The following is a 17,507-nucleotide window of genomic DNA, read 5'->3' on the forward strand; positions in this document are numbered from 1 at the left end:
AATCCAGTTTTTCACTCAGAGGTCTTGTTCTGAGTATTCACGGCAGCCGTGCATTCTCCAAGATCTTATCCGTGCTGCACTCAATGAGCCCATTTTGAGAAACTCACACCTCGTCCCATCATTTCAATCCCAGCGGGCAGCCTTGTGGGGGTTTGAACAGCCGGTTCCGCTTCCTTAATTCTTCGATAAGCCAGGGCCAAGCCAGCTCCGATCAGCAAGAACCCTGTTATCATGGCATTTAACCCAGTATCACTGCGCTTGTATGCATATGTTTTCTACTTTGTACACCTAACATACAGTGCAATAGTATAGCATCAACTTAATTTCATAAGAGGAATAGAGATTAAAGCTGTTAATATATATAAAAGTATATCCATCCATCCATTCACTTCCGCTTATCCTTTTCAGGGTCGCAGGGGGCGCTGGAGCCTATCCCAGCTGTCATAGGGCGAGAGGCGGGGTACACCCTGGACAGGTCGCCAGTCTGTCGCAGGGCCAACACACAGGGACAGACAACCATTCGCACTCACATTCACTCGCACCTTCACACCAATTTGGATTATCCAATTAACCTATCTCCACAAGCTGCATGTCTTTGGACGGTTGACATCTTACTTTGACCCAGAAATCAGTTCGGGCTAATAAAAATGAGAAATAAAAATTACTTTATCAAACTCATAAACAATAATCATCATGTAATAAAATGAGCAGTGACCAACTGCCTTGTTATCAGCACCACAGTTCAAAAGTCAGCATGCATGTTCATATTGGAGGGGACAGAAGCAGATTAGTGCGTGTGTCTCAAGAAGGAAGTCACCTGGATTTTCAAATGTATACCATGTGCATCTACTAGGAGGCTGAGGGGTAGCACTGGCAGCATCAGTATTTTTTGCACTGCAGAAGCTGTAGTAGAATAGTTACTATTAAAATCAACATGGCTGTTTTTTTGTCATTTGGCAACACCTTTTTTTCTACATGTGCTTCCCAGCTGTGCTTGTTCCTGAAGCAGAAGTTGTTCAGAGGTTACCACAGTGCCTGATGTTGTCTTTCCCAGTGTTAGACAACTCAGCGCATTTCTTAGACTGAACATCTCCAAGGTCCAATAAACCTGCAGAGTCCTGTTGAATTTTGGGATATTTTTTGTCTCATGGATGAATAAGAAGAATATATTGGAGGGGGTTTGGAGCTCCTCCTCCTCCTCTCATATCCGAATGGACAAAAGCTTTTCCCCTTTGGGTGTCAGGCCTATAATGTGGACATTAGCAGTGCAACAACTTTCACCATGCGGTTTCTGCCCCATTGTAGCTCCACAGGTGCGTTTTTATGTCTCTTATGGATAGATTACGTTTTAATGCAAGCACTGTGTTTGAATGAGTGTGAGTTCTTTTTTTTATTATGCCGTTTGTCATAAATGTATTTCTGTGACTTAGTTTATGTATTTTGTATGTATTTACACTCTGTGTTACTGCTATATAAATGTAAGTACTTACTTTAAATAATGCAACAAATGCAAGATTGTTTTAAATGGTTAAAATTAGGTTTTGAAAACTTAATTTCAACTAGATAGCAAGAGTTTTTGGATTTGGTTAAGACAGCTCGTGCTCAGAGTTACATATTTAACTATCATCAGACAGATCTGACCTTGTAGTATTTAAAATGTATTTTTTATGCATGTACGTACACAGTATTAGATTTTGTGAAGGATTAGAAATTTTAGGATCATAAATTTCTGTCTGTGTAGGTTTGTGCTCACAAATGTGTGTGACGGTAAAATTTAATAAGTTATGCTTGTAAAAAACATTTTTTTTATATTCATGATAATATGGTAATAATAATAGCTGATTTATGTCAACCTGTGCACTTATAAAATGACGTTTCCTAAATTGTTTTGCTCTCATATCTTTTAGCATTTTGTTCTGCTTCACCTCCACAGCCATTTGAAATTTTCCATTGTTCAAGGCACAGAGGAACAGATGAACCAGCACCTAATGCAGCCCTTCCGTCAGTGCACAGAGAGAACAGACAATACCAGCCATATTACAGGGGCTGCTGCTCACACCGAGGGCTTAATTCAAGTAGAAAGATTTATGTTAACAGAGAGCAGCCATACTTCCCAGGCCTAAATGAAGTGTACTTCACTTTGCTGCCAGCCTTTTGGTTTTAAGTGACCTTTAAAGCTTTACCTGATGGATATAGATATGTGCTGTGAGCAGTTCAGTTAAACACTGATTTTTAGTCTAGGTATCTTAGAGAAGCACTCATAGAGCCCTTAGAAAACTTAAAGAAAGTGATTTGGATTTAAAATGTAACCAAAATTTATAATAATATGTAATATGAAGCTATAACTTGGTTAGCATGATATCTTAAAGGTGAAATTCATTGGTTCCCTCCAACAGAAACAATATATACACCACAGGTATATACGTACCTGTGCTTTGAGTGACTGATATCTCATTATGTAATTTCACAGGTATTTCTGTCTTGTTTTCAGATCAGTGGAGCACACACTGCTACGTGCTATGTTTGTTCCTCCTCATCAACTGCTTTGGAGCAGCTTCTCCCCTTTATGCTCCTCCCGCGCCAACAGGTCTCCTCTCTGCTTTCTCTGCCACGCAAACCAGTAGCGTGGTGGGAGGCAAGCAGAAGGCAGTGACCTTCAACAGGCTCGTGGTCAACATCGGACGGGATTTCAATCCAGACACTGGCCACTTCCGCTGTCGCATCCCCGGGGCTTACTATTTCTCCTTCTCTGTGGGGAAATTTCCCAAAAAAATGCTTTCTGTCATCCTGGTGAAGAACGGAGAGGAGGTGCAGGCTATAGCTTATGACGACTTCCGCAAGAAAGGGAGAAAAGTTCAGAGCCAAAGTCTTATGATCGGTTTGAAGAAAATGGACATAGTGTGGTTGCGCTTGCAGCCTAGCCCCCAGTATGCTTTGTACAGCAACGCTGGGCCTTACATCACCTTCTCAGGTTACCTGGTCTATCCTGATGCCATGGCAACCAGCTACATCAGCAACCACTTGTCTACACCTGCTCTACCCTACCCAAACTGTCCACCTCAGGTCAGAGGCCAGAGAGAGCAGCCGCGGTCTGCCTTCTCAGTAGCACGGACATCAACCCTCTTGGGTCACAGCAGCTGGACACAAGAAAAGCCACCAATCACCTTTGATGTAGAATATGTCAACATAGGGGGCCATTTCAACAAAACCTCTGGCCGCTTCACCTGCCACTTCCCAGGGGTCTACTTCTTCGCCTTCACTGTGGGGAAACACCCTCGTAGGGCTGTTTCAGTGAAGCTGATGACCGGGAAGGGTGAGGTGCAGGCGATGGTGTTTGATGATGACACATCAAAGAGAAGGGAAATGCAGAGTCAGAGTTTGTTGCTGTCTCTCAGCAGGGACGACAGCGTGTGGCTGTACAGTCAACAGGATGAGCGCTTTGCTGTTTACAGCAACCAGGGCAGGTACACCACGTTCTCAGGCTTCATGGTTTATCCAGATACAGAAACACCTGCCACCAGCCAGGAGGACAGAGGTCACCTATAAATGTCTTAAGGTTGTAGCTGTTTTTTGTTCCCAGCCTGCAGTTTATCTCCACGTCAATGAGTCAGGTAGAATATTTAAACTGTGGTCAGCATAGTTTAACAGATTCCTCTCTCTCTTTCTTTTTGTAACATTTTGTTTGTTTTTATTAAACAGTGTTATTCCAAAAGGTAACATTTGTTGCCACCAGATGGTGCTATGATACAGCTAAGTGCAATGTTCTCTTAGAAAATCTGTGATACAGTTTGGGTTTAGGTGCACAGATACAACTATCTGAGAATTTTCATTTTAAAAAAGTGAACATTGCATGACAAAAAAAAACGTTGTAAATGATGTAAAGTTTATTCGAATTTATGTACTACAAAATGTAGACTTAGAGTTGCACCATGTTAAAGTTATTTAACTTTTATTTGTAGAAAGATCTGATTAAATGATTTGTGTGCATTTTGGGAAAATGATAAATAAATTTCCTTAAATGAGTTTTACATATGTTCTTTTTTTTTCTTCTAAATCAAACAAATGCTGGTTTGTGGATGAAAATAAACCTAAGATAAACCTAGAGATTAGACACGGGGCGATATTGGCTCAAGAGTTGGCATTTCGTCTTGTAATCGGAAGGTTGCCGGTTCGAGACCCGGCTCCGACAGTTTCCATCGTCGTGTCCTTCACCAAGACACTTGTGGTGGTGGTCAGAGGGCCCAGTGGCACCAGTGTCCGGCAGCCTCGCCTCTGTCATTGTGCCCCAGGGCAGCTGTGGCTACAATGTAGCTTGCCATCACCAGTGTGTGGATGACTGAATGTAGTGTATAGTGCTTTTGGGTCCTTAGGGATTAAGCCCTATACAAATACAGGCCATTTACCATTTAATTAAGGATTTTTATAACATATTATAACACGGGACTCAACATCTGATAAATCTCTTTCCAAACATGAATCCCTAAATGTTGCCATTTCTACTTAAGCTCTTAAAGCTTCTAATTCACAGCACCATTACCACCAGAAAGAGAAAAAGAGCCAAACATTTATCTTAAATAATCTTTATTGGCAATTAGAAAATTGGTTAAAACATGCAAAAAAAAAAAAAATCCCTCAGTCACGGCCCTCTAATTGAGACGCCTTTGTTTGGCCAGATGGCTACCTACAGGCATAAATAAGGAATAAAAAGTCAATGTTTCTGGAAGATGTAAAAGTGAAAGATTATACAAATATGATCAAGCAGAAAAGGTGACAATGTTTGTTTGTTTTTTGGTTTTGCTTACTCTTTATTGAATAACTGCATCCCAGATGTTGTGACTAACTATTATAAAAACTATTTCCAGGTAAACCCTTTTTTTCTTGAAAATATTTATTCAGGCAGATCGTAGGATTCACCCATTATCACACTTAATCTAAGCCTTCCACTTCTTAGGAGCACACCGTGGCTTTCCAGTGTTTGTACTTGTTTGACTAATCAAAGTTTTGCATGATATACACAGTAAAAAAAAAAAAGGTTGGCCAAATCACAATATTTGAACAGGAGCCTCTTTGTCTGTGAATGGTTAAAAATAATAGAGTAATCCATGAGAAAGGCACAAGCAGCACTCTAAACCAATCACTACATGACTAATGCCAATGTCATGGCTTCACAACAGAGGCTGGGAAAGGACTGTATGTTTGAGCTATGATGTTGTCTTGTAAGTTAATGTCCACATTATCACCCCTGTGTTACCGCCTTCTTCTCTCGTCCTGGCCCGTCACTGCACATCCCAGATCTCACAGAGCAGCGGGGTAAATTTGTGGTCATCCGTTCTCCAGGATGTGAGCATCTCCGCGTGGAAGTGGTTGAGCGTTCTCAGCTCTGTCAGACGGCCCAGGAGACGAGCGAAGTACTGCGGCTCCTGCGGATGCTGCAGGGCGCACAGCTTCCTCAGCACATCCAGCATGGGCTCCTGAAGTCTCTCAACAGCCTGCTGATCTTTGACATAAGGCCGATCTGGAGAGGAATAGAGTGGATAGTGATCATCATCTTCACAGAAATCAAAATTTGAATCAAATATTACTTTAGGAAACAATGCCGTCAATGCCGTTAACACTATTTTTGGGGGGGCTCACCTGGTGTCAGGATGGTTACGGCAGTAAGGAGAGCTTGTTCCTCCTGTGCCATGTGGAGTTCGCTGATGCTTTTGTAAAAGTTGAACATGGGTGTAATGAAGTCTTGTGATATACCTGCAGAAAAAGAAAGCAACATATTTTTTTCTAATAAAATAGAAAGTTTTATATATAAAGTCAGTGAATAGTAAATAAACAAGTCCTCAAAGTAAGAAGCCATCTCTTAAGCTTTGGTTTAATTACTTAGAGTAATTCAATTTCTGTTATTGTTGTTGTTCATGTTGTGGAAGAGCCAATAAACATGTTTATACTGACTGGAAGTGCTCTAAACACAGTAAACTGACCTTCCCAAATTAATAATAAAAAGTCTTTGATCTGCAGCTCTATGCAGACAATGTTAGTCTGTGCACTAACTTGATGGATAATAAAGGATTGTCGATGCTGCTGAAAGCTGGCGAGGTTTTATAGTTTTAAGATGCACAGAGACGGCCTGTTTTATGTAACAGCCTGTACTTTGACCAGGATAATCTATAACGTTGTATTATACTATTCATTTTATTTATTTAAAAGATGCTGTAAAGTTTTTCATGTAAAATACATTCAGTTTTAAGCTTTTACAGCTAATATGATCAAAGACTGGAGTCTCTCAAAGTTAAATCAAAAACACATATACAGGGTCTGAGGTGGATGTGCTCTGCTGCATTGTGGTGAGAAGAGTGGGGAGGAGGTGGATGAAGGTGTGAGAGAAGCGAGGCAAAGGAGAGAGCGAAGAAAGAGTTTTTTATGAGTGAATTGTATTCAGTATGTGAAGCCATCAGAAATTACGACACAATTATTTGCAGTTAATCATAGATCTTATCCTTATCCTAGCCCTGTGTCAGATTGGTGACCTGTCCACAGTGTGCCCCGCCTCTTGCCCTATGGTAGCTGGGATAGGCTCCAGCCTATATGAATAAACATATTTCATATACATATTTCAAACTACTCTCTATATTATTTAAAAGTTTTTGTTTAGTATGCTCTTGCACGTTGGCAGCATTTCCTGATATTAAAGCTCTTCAGCTAGCAGAGGGTGCCTGTCTGCTCGGGCACATTATCGAGCTTTCAGAAATGCCAGCGGGGCTCAGAGGGAGAGAAGTGGACAATAGCACTTCTGATGTTTTGATAAGAAACAATGGCCTCCTCAGACAGCTTTGACCACTTATTCTCCCAGACTGGCCTTTACTGTGAATATCTCTTATAGGCACTATTCACACCACAGCAGCACTGAGGGACCCAGTGATGCGCACACACGCCTGCCATCACCGCTGCTGTCTGTCTAACTGTCCAACCTGGTTGACATAATGACACCCCACATTAATATAAATGATTTTTTCTTTTAAAGGGGACAACACAGGGGACGTGAGCAAAAATCTATAGGTTTGGATTAAAACAGCAGAAGAAACTCATGCGCTGTAATAAATCAATCCCAGAAAAGCCCCTCTCCTTTAATCTGCAAGCATGGATGCACATGTAGCGCCGAACGGAGTGAAACAATAGCCAGTGAAGGTGTGTGCTCATGCGTAATCTATACCCAGCCAGAGATCAACAGGTCAGCATATGTAACCGACACAGATCAAATATTAATCAAGGACCTGAAAGACTTAGCTGCTTGGCTGCAGAAGACCAAGACTGCTGAAGGTCATGAAGCAAGAGCTGCACACATAAAAACCTGCATCTGCTATAACTGCTGAATATCTGCACTGACACATTTATAGGTGCTGCTGTAGACTCACCACTCTTCCGTATCCTCTCCTCTAAAAGTTGCGCGTATCCAGTGGGCATCTTTTTGCTGAAAATCTGAGCTGAGCGCAGATATGTGGCTTCCACAGCTGAACCCTTCAGCAGAGCAATCTGATCTTCGTGATCCAGAGACAGAAACCCTATGACAGTCATAACACTTGTCATTACAACAGGGAAGATACTGTGTTTTTACTTTACGTACTCTCCCAGCATCTGTCATGCCTCTGTCCATGACCTTAAGATAACACTGCAGTGTGCTCCACAGGATTGGTAAAAAGAAAAAAGAATTACCTGGAATACTTTTTGTAAACTCCACCAAAACTTGAACTTGACTTGTTGCCACTTCTGTCAGTAGAAGAAAGTTTTCATCTGCGCTGTACTGTTCTTGTAGCTTGAGGAAAAAACAGCGGGAAAAACAGATCAGAGGGAAGAGGGAGCAAACAGCAAAAACTCCACAAAGCAAACGAATAAAACAGTCTCGGCGGCATGTAGTCATGCAAACATTATTTCACCCAACAAGCTGGTGCTGCTTGTCTGATGTCTGTGCATACAGGTTTTATTTTCTTAGCTGCATTCCCAGCAGCCAGTTTTTATCAGCACTGTTCGCCTGGTTATTTAATATCAATATTTCTGTTTCGTACCAGCTTTTTAGCAAAATCTTGAGGAATCTGATGTTTGTTATAAGCATCCACGATGAGTTTCATGAGTGCCTGCTGCTCTTTGGTGAGTTCAACTTTTTCCTGGATTTAAAGAGAAAATCAAAAACAGCCCATCATTGACGTCTTCTGTGCCTGTTTGAGAGCATCAGCGAGCTCTGAGGACATCTGCAGATGTTGAGGTTACCTTTGACAGTCTGGTGGTGGAGGTGACCTGCTTGTTGTCGACATTCTCTGGCCCCTCCGTCTCATCCCCAGTCGACTGTCCTGGGGAGGCCTTGGTGTTCTTCCGCAGCCTTTTAGATTTACACTGGATCTCTGTCAGCAGGCCTGTCAGTAGCGACGAAGGATTCACTTTGCGTGTTAAATACCTTGCAGGTTTTTAATGCAGCGGCAGTGCTGAATGTTTATTTTCATCTATGATGGCTTTGGTCAAACTAATTACTATCTATGTGCAACAAGCAGGCAGATTACTGCAACTCTTGCTGTTTACTATTTTAACATCACATCATAATGTGAACTGCACTCTACTAAATGTGATTCCTTTTCTACCTTATTCCTTCCCCAAAACACTGCAACTGCCTCTACTTTAGATTTCTCTGATCAATTGCATAATAAGTTTACACTTAAGATAGTGCTGAGAAGAGAAGCATTCTCAGTAACCATCTGTCTTCTCACATTTTGATCAAAAATCTAACTCACTAGTCTCTTGTTGAGGCAGCAGATAGAGAGTCGTGAATGACTTTCACCCTGCATTATTCATCACATCTTCTCTGTACTATTTATGAGCAACAGGAGTCCAGCCTCTCATTCTTCTCTTTTCAGCTGACAGCTCTATAATAGACCCCAATAATCCTCCAATACCCAGTTTCAGAAAAGTGGGTGCTCCTATTTACAGATTTTGCCTTCAGTTTGAGGTAAGCTCAGCATTTGAAACTATAGAGACAACTGAGAAACATCAACTTAAGGCAAAAATCACTTTAGCAAATGTGTCATGTTCTTATTTTTTTAATGCAGCTTAAACAGATAAACAAATGTTTGTACTGTGTGATATGTACTGACATGTAATCCCCCATTAAAATCCAACAGCCCATGTCAGAATGGAAAATGTACACTTATATTTAGCAGTCTCTCTTAATCATAATAAGTAGATGTTACTGTGGGAACACGTTAACGCTCTTTAAAAAAATAATCCCTGTTTCAGCATCCTCGAATGCAGCGATACTCACATTCTGCCAGCATGCCCATCTCCTTGCACTTTCTCAGCCGGCACTCCTGGCATTTCCGGCGCATGTACATGTCCATCTCACAGTTTCCGCCACTCTTGCATTTGTACACAGCGTTTTTGGTGATGCTCCGTCTGAAGAATCCTGAACGTGGTAAAAATAAAAATGTATTAACAACAAGGGACGCCGATATGTTATGATCTTTAATGCGCACATGAGTGTTTGCCAGTTAATCACTGGATTTTTAGGGAATTTGACACAACGTTCCTAAACCCCCAACCTCACCCTGAAAGGTCGTGGTGGATCAATGCACCTGTCTAAGCCTGGTTGTGCTGGAGAGCTTTTTTTTTCCTGTTAAAAAGGAAGTTTTTCCTTCCTACTGTCACCAAGTGCTTGCTCATAGGGCGTCATGTAATTGTTGGGGGTTTTTTTTAATATCGTTATCATCATTGTAATATAAAGCTCCTTGAGGTGATGGATGTTGTAAATTTGCACTATATCAGTTGAACTGAATGTTCAGAATCTACCTTTATACTACATAAGCCTAAAAAAGAGCTGATTAAACAATTATCATTCCTTAAAGTTATTTTTGTGTTATCTTAATCCTTTACAGTGTCATTTAGACTGTGAACATTTAGCAACTCACGGAAAGAAAGGAAAGGCTAGATAAAGGCAACTAAGCGCTATTAAAAATCTTGGAAGCTCGTTTAAATTACAGGAGAAAAAAATCATCCATGACTGAAAATTTCAGGTAATTATCTCATAACTTAGAGTTTGTTCAGAATTTTGACATGCCTAACTCAGATTCTTGATTAACCCAACAAGTTCTGACTGGCATTTTTTTTCCACTGGCAGAAACAAAGCTTCCATAATCTGCATCGATAAATTGTGTGAGTTATTAATCTCTGGCTCTCTTCCACAGTGCGTCTTTTGTCCTGTCTCCCTCCCCTTATCCCCAACCAGTCTTGTCAGATGGCTGTCCCTCGCTGAGCTTGGTTCTCCCGGAAGTTTCTTACTGTTAAAAGGAAAATTTTCCTTCCCACTGTCACCAAGCTCTTGCTCAGAGGAGGTCTTCTGATTGTCAGAGTTTTCTCTGTATTGCAATTTAAAGCACTTTATTGTTGTAGTGATTTGGCGCTATACAAGTAGAACGCAACTGAACTGAGATGAACTGAAGTGAATGGAGAGACGAATGCTGTGGCGTTTGTTACTCTGACTGGCAAAAATGAAAAAAATAAAAGTTATGTTACAGCTTCTGTATCAGGTCGTGACATAAGTTATGTTATTTTAAACATAAATGTCAATGCCATAATGTGTGTGTCATTACTTTTGCTTATGCTGAATACTTTTGTTTTGTTTTTTTGTGGTATTGGTACTTAGAAAGTAAATAAAGGATCAGCTCCAGATTCCAGCTTTCTATAAATGATAGTGTTACTATACTCGGAAAAAACTCGAGTTACTGCTTCACTAACTGTTCTAATTTAGTTGTATATTGAACCCAACTGGGTTTAATCCAAACACCACACTAATAAGTTATACCCGGAGTACTGACATGCACTCACACACACTCACACACACGCTCAGAATAACCGTGGAACAGTTAGCAGACATTCTGACATCATTAAGCACAATGGCATGCAGTAGAGTAACTGAGCTCAGGTTGCTCGTGCATTGTACAGCCGAAAGCTGAGAAGGAACCCAATCTGGTGGCAGTACCAGGTAGACCTGAGCCTATTCTCAGTCAAATGGCAGGACAGGTCAGCAGCCACACTCCTGGCATTGTCCCACTTCACAGTGTGGAATTACACTTATATCGTTTCACCCTGTTGTTTGGCAGGATCCACACCAAATCAACAGCGTCATAAAGACATGGTGACAGCAGAGTGGTGGCCTTCAGCAGTTCATCCCCAAGTTAATGATTTGTAAAAGGGACAAAAAGAGTTGTAAAGTCCTTGCTCTTACTGTAAGATTGCCTAATTTTATTGTTTTTTGTTACCTTAAAATCAGCTTCAAACCCTTCAGTGTATGATTGCGTAGTTAACCTCCTGTCCCTGAAGGGTTATTAAATACGAAATAAATGGTATTTTGTTCTCAGTGTACAGCAGCTGTAAAGGATAACAGATTTAAAAAACAGTTTTTACAGGAACTGAGTAAGGTATCAGGTCCAGCATTGGAGCCGCTTACACAGGCATTTCAAACTGTTGAAGACATCTGGAATTAACAAGATTGTAAAAGCATGTTTTCTCTTCTCCATTTGTTTGAACTGTAGATTTAAACACATCGTCATCATGGTTAGACCCCTTAAAGTCAACAGCTAAACACAATAACATGATGTTGGAATTTGGGGCAAATGTCATTCAGCTCGTTATTATGCAGTTGCATCCTAGACACAGTCAGTCTTAGATGAAAACATTGTAAAAGATTTTTTTAAAGTGGAGATATTCTTGTTCGTGTTGCTGTTCTTATGTTTGACACCCCTGCACTAAAGCATTGTGAAGCCACTGCAGAAGTACCTTTACTTCTTTCTAATGGCTAGCAGGGGCAACTCCTCCAGGTACAATAAGAAACATGACTGTATTGAAAAGCTGGTAATTTTATCATTAGTTTATGGTCTCAATTTCAATAGAAGATTAATCAACCACAATATGCTTTAGGATAAGCCAACCTTTTCATTACCAGGTCGCTCCCATATGAGTATGCAGATTCCATCAGTTCCCACCCCTTACTCATGACATCCGGTTTGAGTCACCGAGGCCATGACATTGAAATTGCTCTGCTTAGGCCTTTGTAACAGGACATCGCGGACCAACGCCTCTGTCAGTGCGACCCAGGGTGGCTGTGGCTACAATGTAGCTTGCCATCACCAGTGTGTGAATGTGTGTGTGAATGGGTGGATGACTGGATGTGTAAAGCGCTTTGGGGTCCTTGGGGACTAGTAAAGCCCTATACAAATACAGGCCATTTACCATTTTACCATTTACCAACTGATGATGTCACCCTGGTTACGTATTATTTTTTAGGCTGTCTGTGCTTTCACTAAAGTAAAGGATTTTATTGCTTTATTCTCCACTGTATTCAACCCTGTTTTTATTCTATCAAAGTTTTTCATTTCCCACGAGGCCCACCCATGTCATCCTTGATAAGTCACCACATTTAGAAAATCCCTAAATTGCTAGTGTCTTTCAGCTCCACCAATTGCTCTTATCATTACACTGTAAAGAAGACAGGCTATTTAGAGTAACAGTTACAGTTAAGGATCACACTGCTGTTTCCTGTTCTACGTCTCACCTTTACATCCCTCACAAGTGAGAGCATTATAGTGGTATCCAGAGGCCTTGTCTCCACATACAACACACAGTTCCTCCCCTTTAACCCTTCCAGCTTGTGACAGGTGCCGGCTTCTCTTGCACACAGCCGGCACAACAGAGGAGCCCTCCTCCATCTCCGCCTCATAGCTGCCCTCGAGGGGTCCTTTCCTCAGTTCATATATCCCTGTGTGTGAATACCATTCGTCTCCATTATACTGTGGGTAGTAGTTCTGAGTGGAATAGTATGGAGTGGAAGACACTGTTGGCTCCATGAATTGATACTGCATGCTGGGATAGCTGGTGAAGGGTAAGATGTCAGGATCCTGCAGGAGAGGGCTGCCTTGATCTGTGAGGATATCTAAGAGAAGAAGAGAAATGACATGTGGCTTCATCTTAGTCAAATGTAATCAGAGACGCAGTACAGTTGTTGCAGTTTTAATATGAACAAGTTACTTGAATAATAAAGTTCCTTGAAAAGCTAAAGTGTCAAAGTGTTAAAATATTAAAAGAAAAGCTTTGCAACGGTTGACTCCTGCCTTTAAACTAGCTTTACTAAAGGCAAGGTAAAAAAAAATTCCAACCATAGAGAATTAGTAGACTCTTACATGACAGTAACACCGGGACGACCAACAGATTACATGACAAAAGATAAGCACAGACACGGAGGACAATCAGGGGACGTGAACAGATTGAGATAATCAGCCAGGAGAGGGAAGTAGAAGCAGACACATGATACAAGAGGCAACTATTGTAAAAAAAAATAATACAATACAATAAAACAGGAAGTAGGAACAACACCTAAGGAGAGAAACACAGACACATAAGGCCATTTACCATAAATAAATTTGACACAGAGGAACTGGCACGGGAGAGTAAACAGAAAATACTGAGGCAACAACGTAACTAAATAAGTTAGGGAGCGGATGAAGAACTGAAGGCTCAAAATACAAAAGTATATACATCAAGATAAAGCTACAAGCTAAAATCCAAGAAAAGAATATCAAATAAACCGTCGTATAGAAATCCAAAATTCAAAACTCTGCTTCCAAGAATTGTAAACCGTGACGGTTAAACAAAGTTGAAGGTTTAACTACTTTCTTATAACTATAAACTATAAACCCATAAATGATTAACAACCTGCTTACACGGAGGACATTGTGGCCTTTAGAATTAGATTTAACAGCACAACGAACAAAATTACACATTTGCAAGTGATATCCAGTCGAAGAATGTTAACAGGATCGTACTTTTGGTTCATTATTACATACTGATGAATTTTATAACCTTCATATGCAACTTATCAGGGATGACTATTGACAAGACAACACAATGCAATCATCTCTTGACTAAAGTGACTGTGAAATGTTAAATTTTGCTTTTAAAGCCATCAGACCACCTAATACTAGCAGAATATCAGTATAGTATAATGTAACACTGACCTCTTGAAGACTTAGTCTGGACCATGGCCATTTCCGTGAGCCCAAACACACAGATTATTTTGAAACTTTGCTCTCTGATCCACACTGTCCAGCTGTGCTCTGTTCAAGTCTATCTTTCCTTTTATTAACCAAAACAGTCATCTTCAATTTCTTCCTTTCGATCGGCGTGCTTTTCCCAAAAGATCTGAGTACAGTACCTACTGTAGCAACTTGGCACTTGCTTGAGTAATCCCAGAAAGAGCAAAGGTTGTCACAGCTACTTATTAACCACATAGTCACATTTCTTCACACTGCAAGTAGCCAGCTGATATCAGAAGTCATTTCCAGATGTGGACACAGGTACAAGCTGACTGCTACTGTTCAGTGAGCTTGAATTTGTGGACAGGTCAGATGGTCATGCAATTGTTCGGAGGAATTTGAGCATCCATAAATGCTTTACAGGTGCTGGATGAGAGTCACCTATTGTTAGTTGATATTTTCATTCAAAATTAAGATCTGATTTCTAAAGTAGGCGATAGCAGATGTGCAGAGTGTACTTTTTACTTTAAAAAATAATTTTGTTCAGCTTGTTAGTGGAAGATTGGCGTTCTGTTGCCACTCACTCAGAGTTGTTACAGACCCTTAGTCACTGGCAGATAACTGACTATTGTGACAGATAAATGCCACAAAGTAGCCTCAAACTATTAAACGTATGTTTGTTTACAGGTGACTGTGAATTAGTAATAAATCATCAATAAATTATATCTTTGCAAATGGTCTAATATTCAGTTCTTGCTGAAACCCTGACTAGTGGCTGAGAGCATCGCTTTGGTTAAATCAGTTCACTGATACTCATGGTTGTGTTTGTACTGTCTGCGCTCATGGCTCCTTCATCTGTACATAAAAACCTGTACAGAAACTTCTGTTCTAAAAATGTGCTAAAGAGTAGGGTGAAGGTTAAGGCTAAGACTGGGTTTTTATGGTGAATGCATGACTCATCTATTAATGTGTATTTATTCCAACGTTGTCTTTACTAGAACTTAGCTTGAGTGATATCCTACTATTTCTCTTGTTACTTAGCACTAATTAGCAGGGATCCCCGTCTTTGAACTGCACTCAATGATTCTGTCAATGCAGCCTGCCAATTAATCTTTCTACTGTTAGAACTGGAATTCAGCACTGCCCTCCTCTCATACAAACTTGATCACTTGTAGCTCCTAAAATCAAACCTGCAACAATTTCAAGCTTCAAAATAGTTCACAGACCCATGCATGGGTGATGCCAGGGTGGCTACAACCATCTTTTATATATGGTTTCTTGTTTTATTGTTCTAAACACTAGTACAAGTTAAATGCAGCGATGATTTCCCCATGCTTGTACTGATTATAATTGCAAAGAATGTTGTCACTTGCTCAGTTTTGATTTTGTCTTTCTGTAAACTTACCATAAAAGTGGGAACTCTCTAAGATGGAGAATTCATCGTTGGGTGGGAGCTGCAGTGGTCCCACCACATTGATGTCGGGGCCCATCCACTCATTCATTCAGGAGCGTTGTCTGTCACCGCCTCAGAAAACACAGGTTGGACTGGGCTGGAAAGCAGTCACACGCTTTGAATTTGGGGAGCTCTGTAACAAGCATGAAAAAGTGATTTGTCAACCGAGATGAAGCAACGCAAGTCCCTTAGACGTCTGCGCCCCGCTGGAATTAAAAATCATCTTGGGAGTCTCCACATCATTGCACCTGACAGGTCTCTCCCACGCTGGGAAGAGATGTTCGGTACTTCCCTACAGAGAGGTGGAGGATGAAGGTCAGATGACCAGACTGCCGCAGGAAGACCAAGTCATGGAAAGAGGTCTGTTTTTTCTTTCTGTTATTGCCTGTCCCGTTACAGATTCATGTAAGACTGTGTCATTAGTATGACAAGATCATTGTCTCTGTTAATTTGATTTCACTGAACATATATGGAGGCCTCACCTGTTAGCAAACAGCACTGCTTATTAAATCTTATATTAAAATCTGGACAGCTGAGGAGATTGAAAGCATCGCGTACAATATCTTAATACCAGTTCTCAAATGTGTCAGAGGGCTTTCTGCTGCTAGGGACAAAATATGTTCCCATGTGAGACATGACTTTTATAGACCTCACCAGCCACATTTTTAATTAACTAGGTGTAATTTCCCTTGAGTCTAAAGCTACCCACAAGAATTCAGAAACCCGCTGCCCACACTTCAACCAAATCTTCAAACAATGCCACACCACAGCCTTAATAATAAGTCACCAGTAAATTAGAAATATGTTCGTTCTCAAGCTCACAATTCTTACCTTCTCTTTGGCAGCTGAGGTTGAGTTCCTTCTTGCTGAATTTTTCCTTCCTGTGACTTTTTCTTTTCTTTTTCTTTTTTTGGTTTGGGAGGGGGGAATATCCACGCTGTGAGCTACAACTCCATCAATACTTTCTAATGAACATTAAGCTGCTGGTGCCTGGACATCATTGAGACCATGTGTGACTAAGTTGGGGTCAGGGAGAAATGGAGGGTGGTTATTAATTAACCCTCCTCCCTATCCAAGCCAAATCCCTCTTTATCTGAATAAGACAACAGGCTACCGCATGAATTCCCACCCACATACACAAACATCACACACATGGAGCCATATCCAGTCATTAGCATGACACAAAAACTGGTATGAGTGGGAGCCCGCCGAGTATAAGCCATGTCTGTTAAAATCATCTAACAGTTCACTTGTAATAATGAAAGCCGGGGAGAGCTGTGGATTTTGAGCGATATGTTTGTTTTCCTTTACAATATTTTCATGAGTGCAAAAAAAATTGAGGTATAATGGAAAGCTTCTGAAAGCAAAGTGTGGCAATAGCTCCTATCTGTCCTTGAACTGATTCTACCCATTTTATCATGTCATTGGAGTATGCAGTACCAGTCTACACCAGATTTGTTTGTTCTGGCACTCCGCAGACCCCAGGGTACCTGCCCTATTGTCTGTGTACATTCTAAGACGAGCATGCACACTGGAAAATGTTCTTCTCTTTATAATTCTTAGTTTTCCCCAAAACAAGTTTAATCATTGATGGGTTGTTGCTCCATCCAAAGAGGCCCTTCTGAGTCAACAGACAGTCTCTTTGAAATAAACAGAACCTTTGCCATTGGCTGCTGACTGTTTGTGGACTATCTGCTCTGTGTTTAAGAGCATGTGAAGAATGAGCCAGCAGCTATGACTGTAAATGGCTGGAAACAACTCCACTAAACATAAGTTGCATATGTCTGTAATATTCAGAGCTCTCATAAGTATGGGCAATGTTACTTTAAAATGATTAAAGTTTATAATATGCCAACAGATATTAGGCTTTGTCATTCCTTATGGTGTTTTGTTCTTTATTCCAGATGGACTGTGTCATTATGGCTGGCATGCAATAATGTAACAGAGGCACACCTTGGTGTCATACGTGACATAACAGGCCGCATATTCACCAG

The 17,507-nt window shown here is 40.8% G+C and overlaps 2 protein-coding genes across 3 annotated transcripts; one reads left to right on the forward strand and one right to left on the reverse strand.

Moving 5' to 3' along the window:
- The first annotated feature begins 1,248 nt into the window (after nt 1-1,248).
- c1qtnf13 (C1q and TNF related 13) lies at nt 1,249-3,977 on the forward strand. The gene is made up of 2 exons (XM_085281827.1): nt 1,249-1,313; nt 2,492-3,977. The coding sequence occupies exons 1-2, from the start codon at nt 1,283-1,285 to the stop codon at nt 3,544-3,546; spliced, it is 1,086 nt and encodes a 361-aa protein (XP_085137953.1). The 5' UTR covers nt 1,249-1,282; the 3' UTR covers nt 3,547-3,977.
- A 543-nt stretch (nt 3,978-4,520) lies between these two features.
- nr1h4 (nuclear receptor subfamily 1, group H, member 4) lies at nt 4,521-16,534 on the reverse strand. 2 transcript variants are annotated; one of them, XM_085281829.1, is made up of 10 exons: nt 16,345-16,534; nt 15,466-15,646; nt 12,584-12,961; nt 9,299-9,439; nt 8,257-8,399; nt 8,055-8,153; nt 7,705-7,804; nt 7,407-7,553; nt 5,635-5,748; nt 4,521-5,515 (listed from the first exon to the last, which is right to left on the reverse strand). In XM_085281829.1, exons 2-10 carry the CDS (start codon nt 15,560-15,562, stop codon nt 5,277-5,279), a joined length of 1,458 nt encoding a protein of 485 aa, XP_085137955.1. In that variant the 5' UTR covers nt 15,563-15,646; nt 16,345-16,534; the 3' UTR covers nt 4,521-5,276. The 2 variants fall into 2 exon arrangements, with proteins under 2 accessions (XP_085137955.1, XP_085137956.1); XM_085281830.1 differs by lacking the exons at nt 15,466-15,646; nt 16,345-16,534 and adding an exon at nt 14,043-14,263.
- Between the last annotated feature and the right edge of the window lie 973 nt (nt 16,535-17,507).

This window comes from Mchenga conophoros, linkage group LG7 (assembly GCF_057382185.1).
Source record: "Mchenga conophoros isolate Kocher_MC1m ecotype Shallow Benthic linkage group LG7, M_conophoros_male_GT1.1, whole genome shotgun sequence".
NCBI lineage: Eukaryota > Metazoa > Chordata > Actinopteri > Cichliformes > Cichlidae > Mchenga > Mchenga conophoros.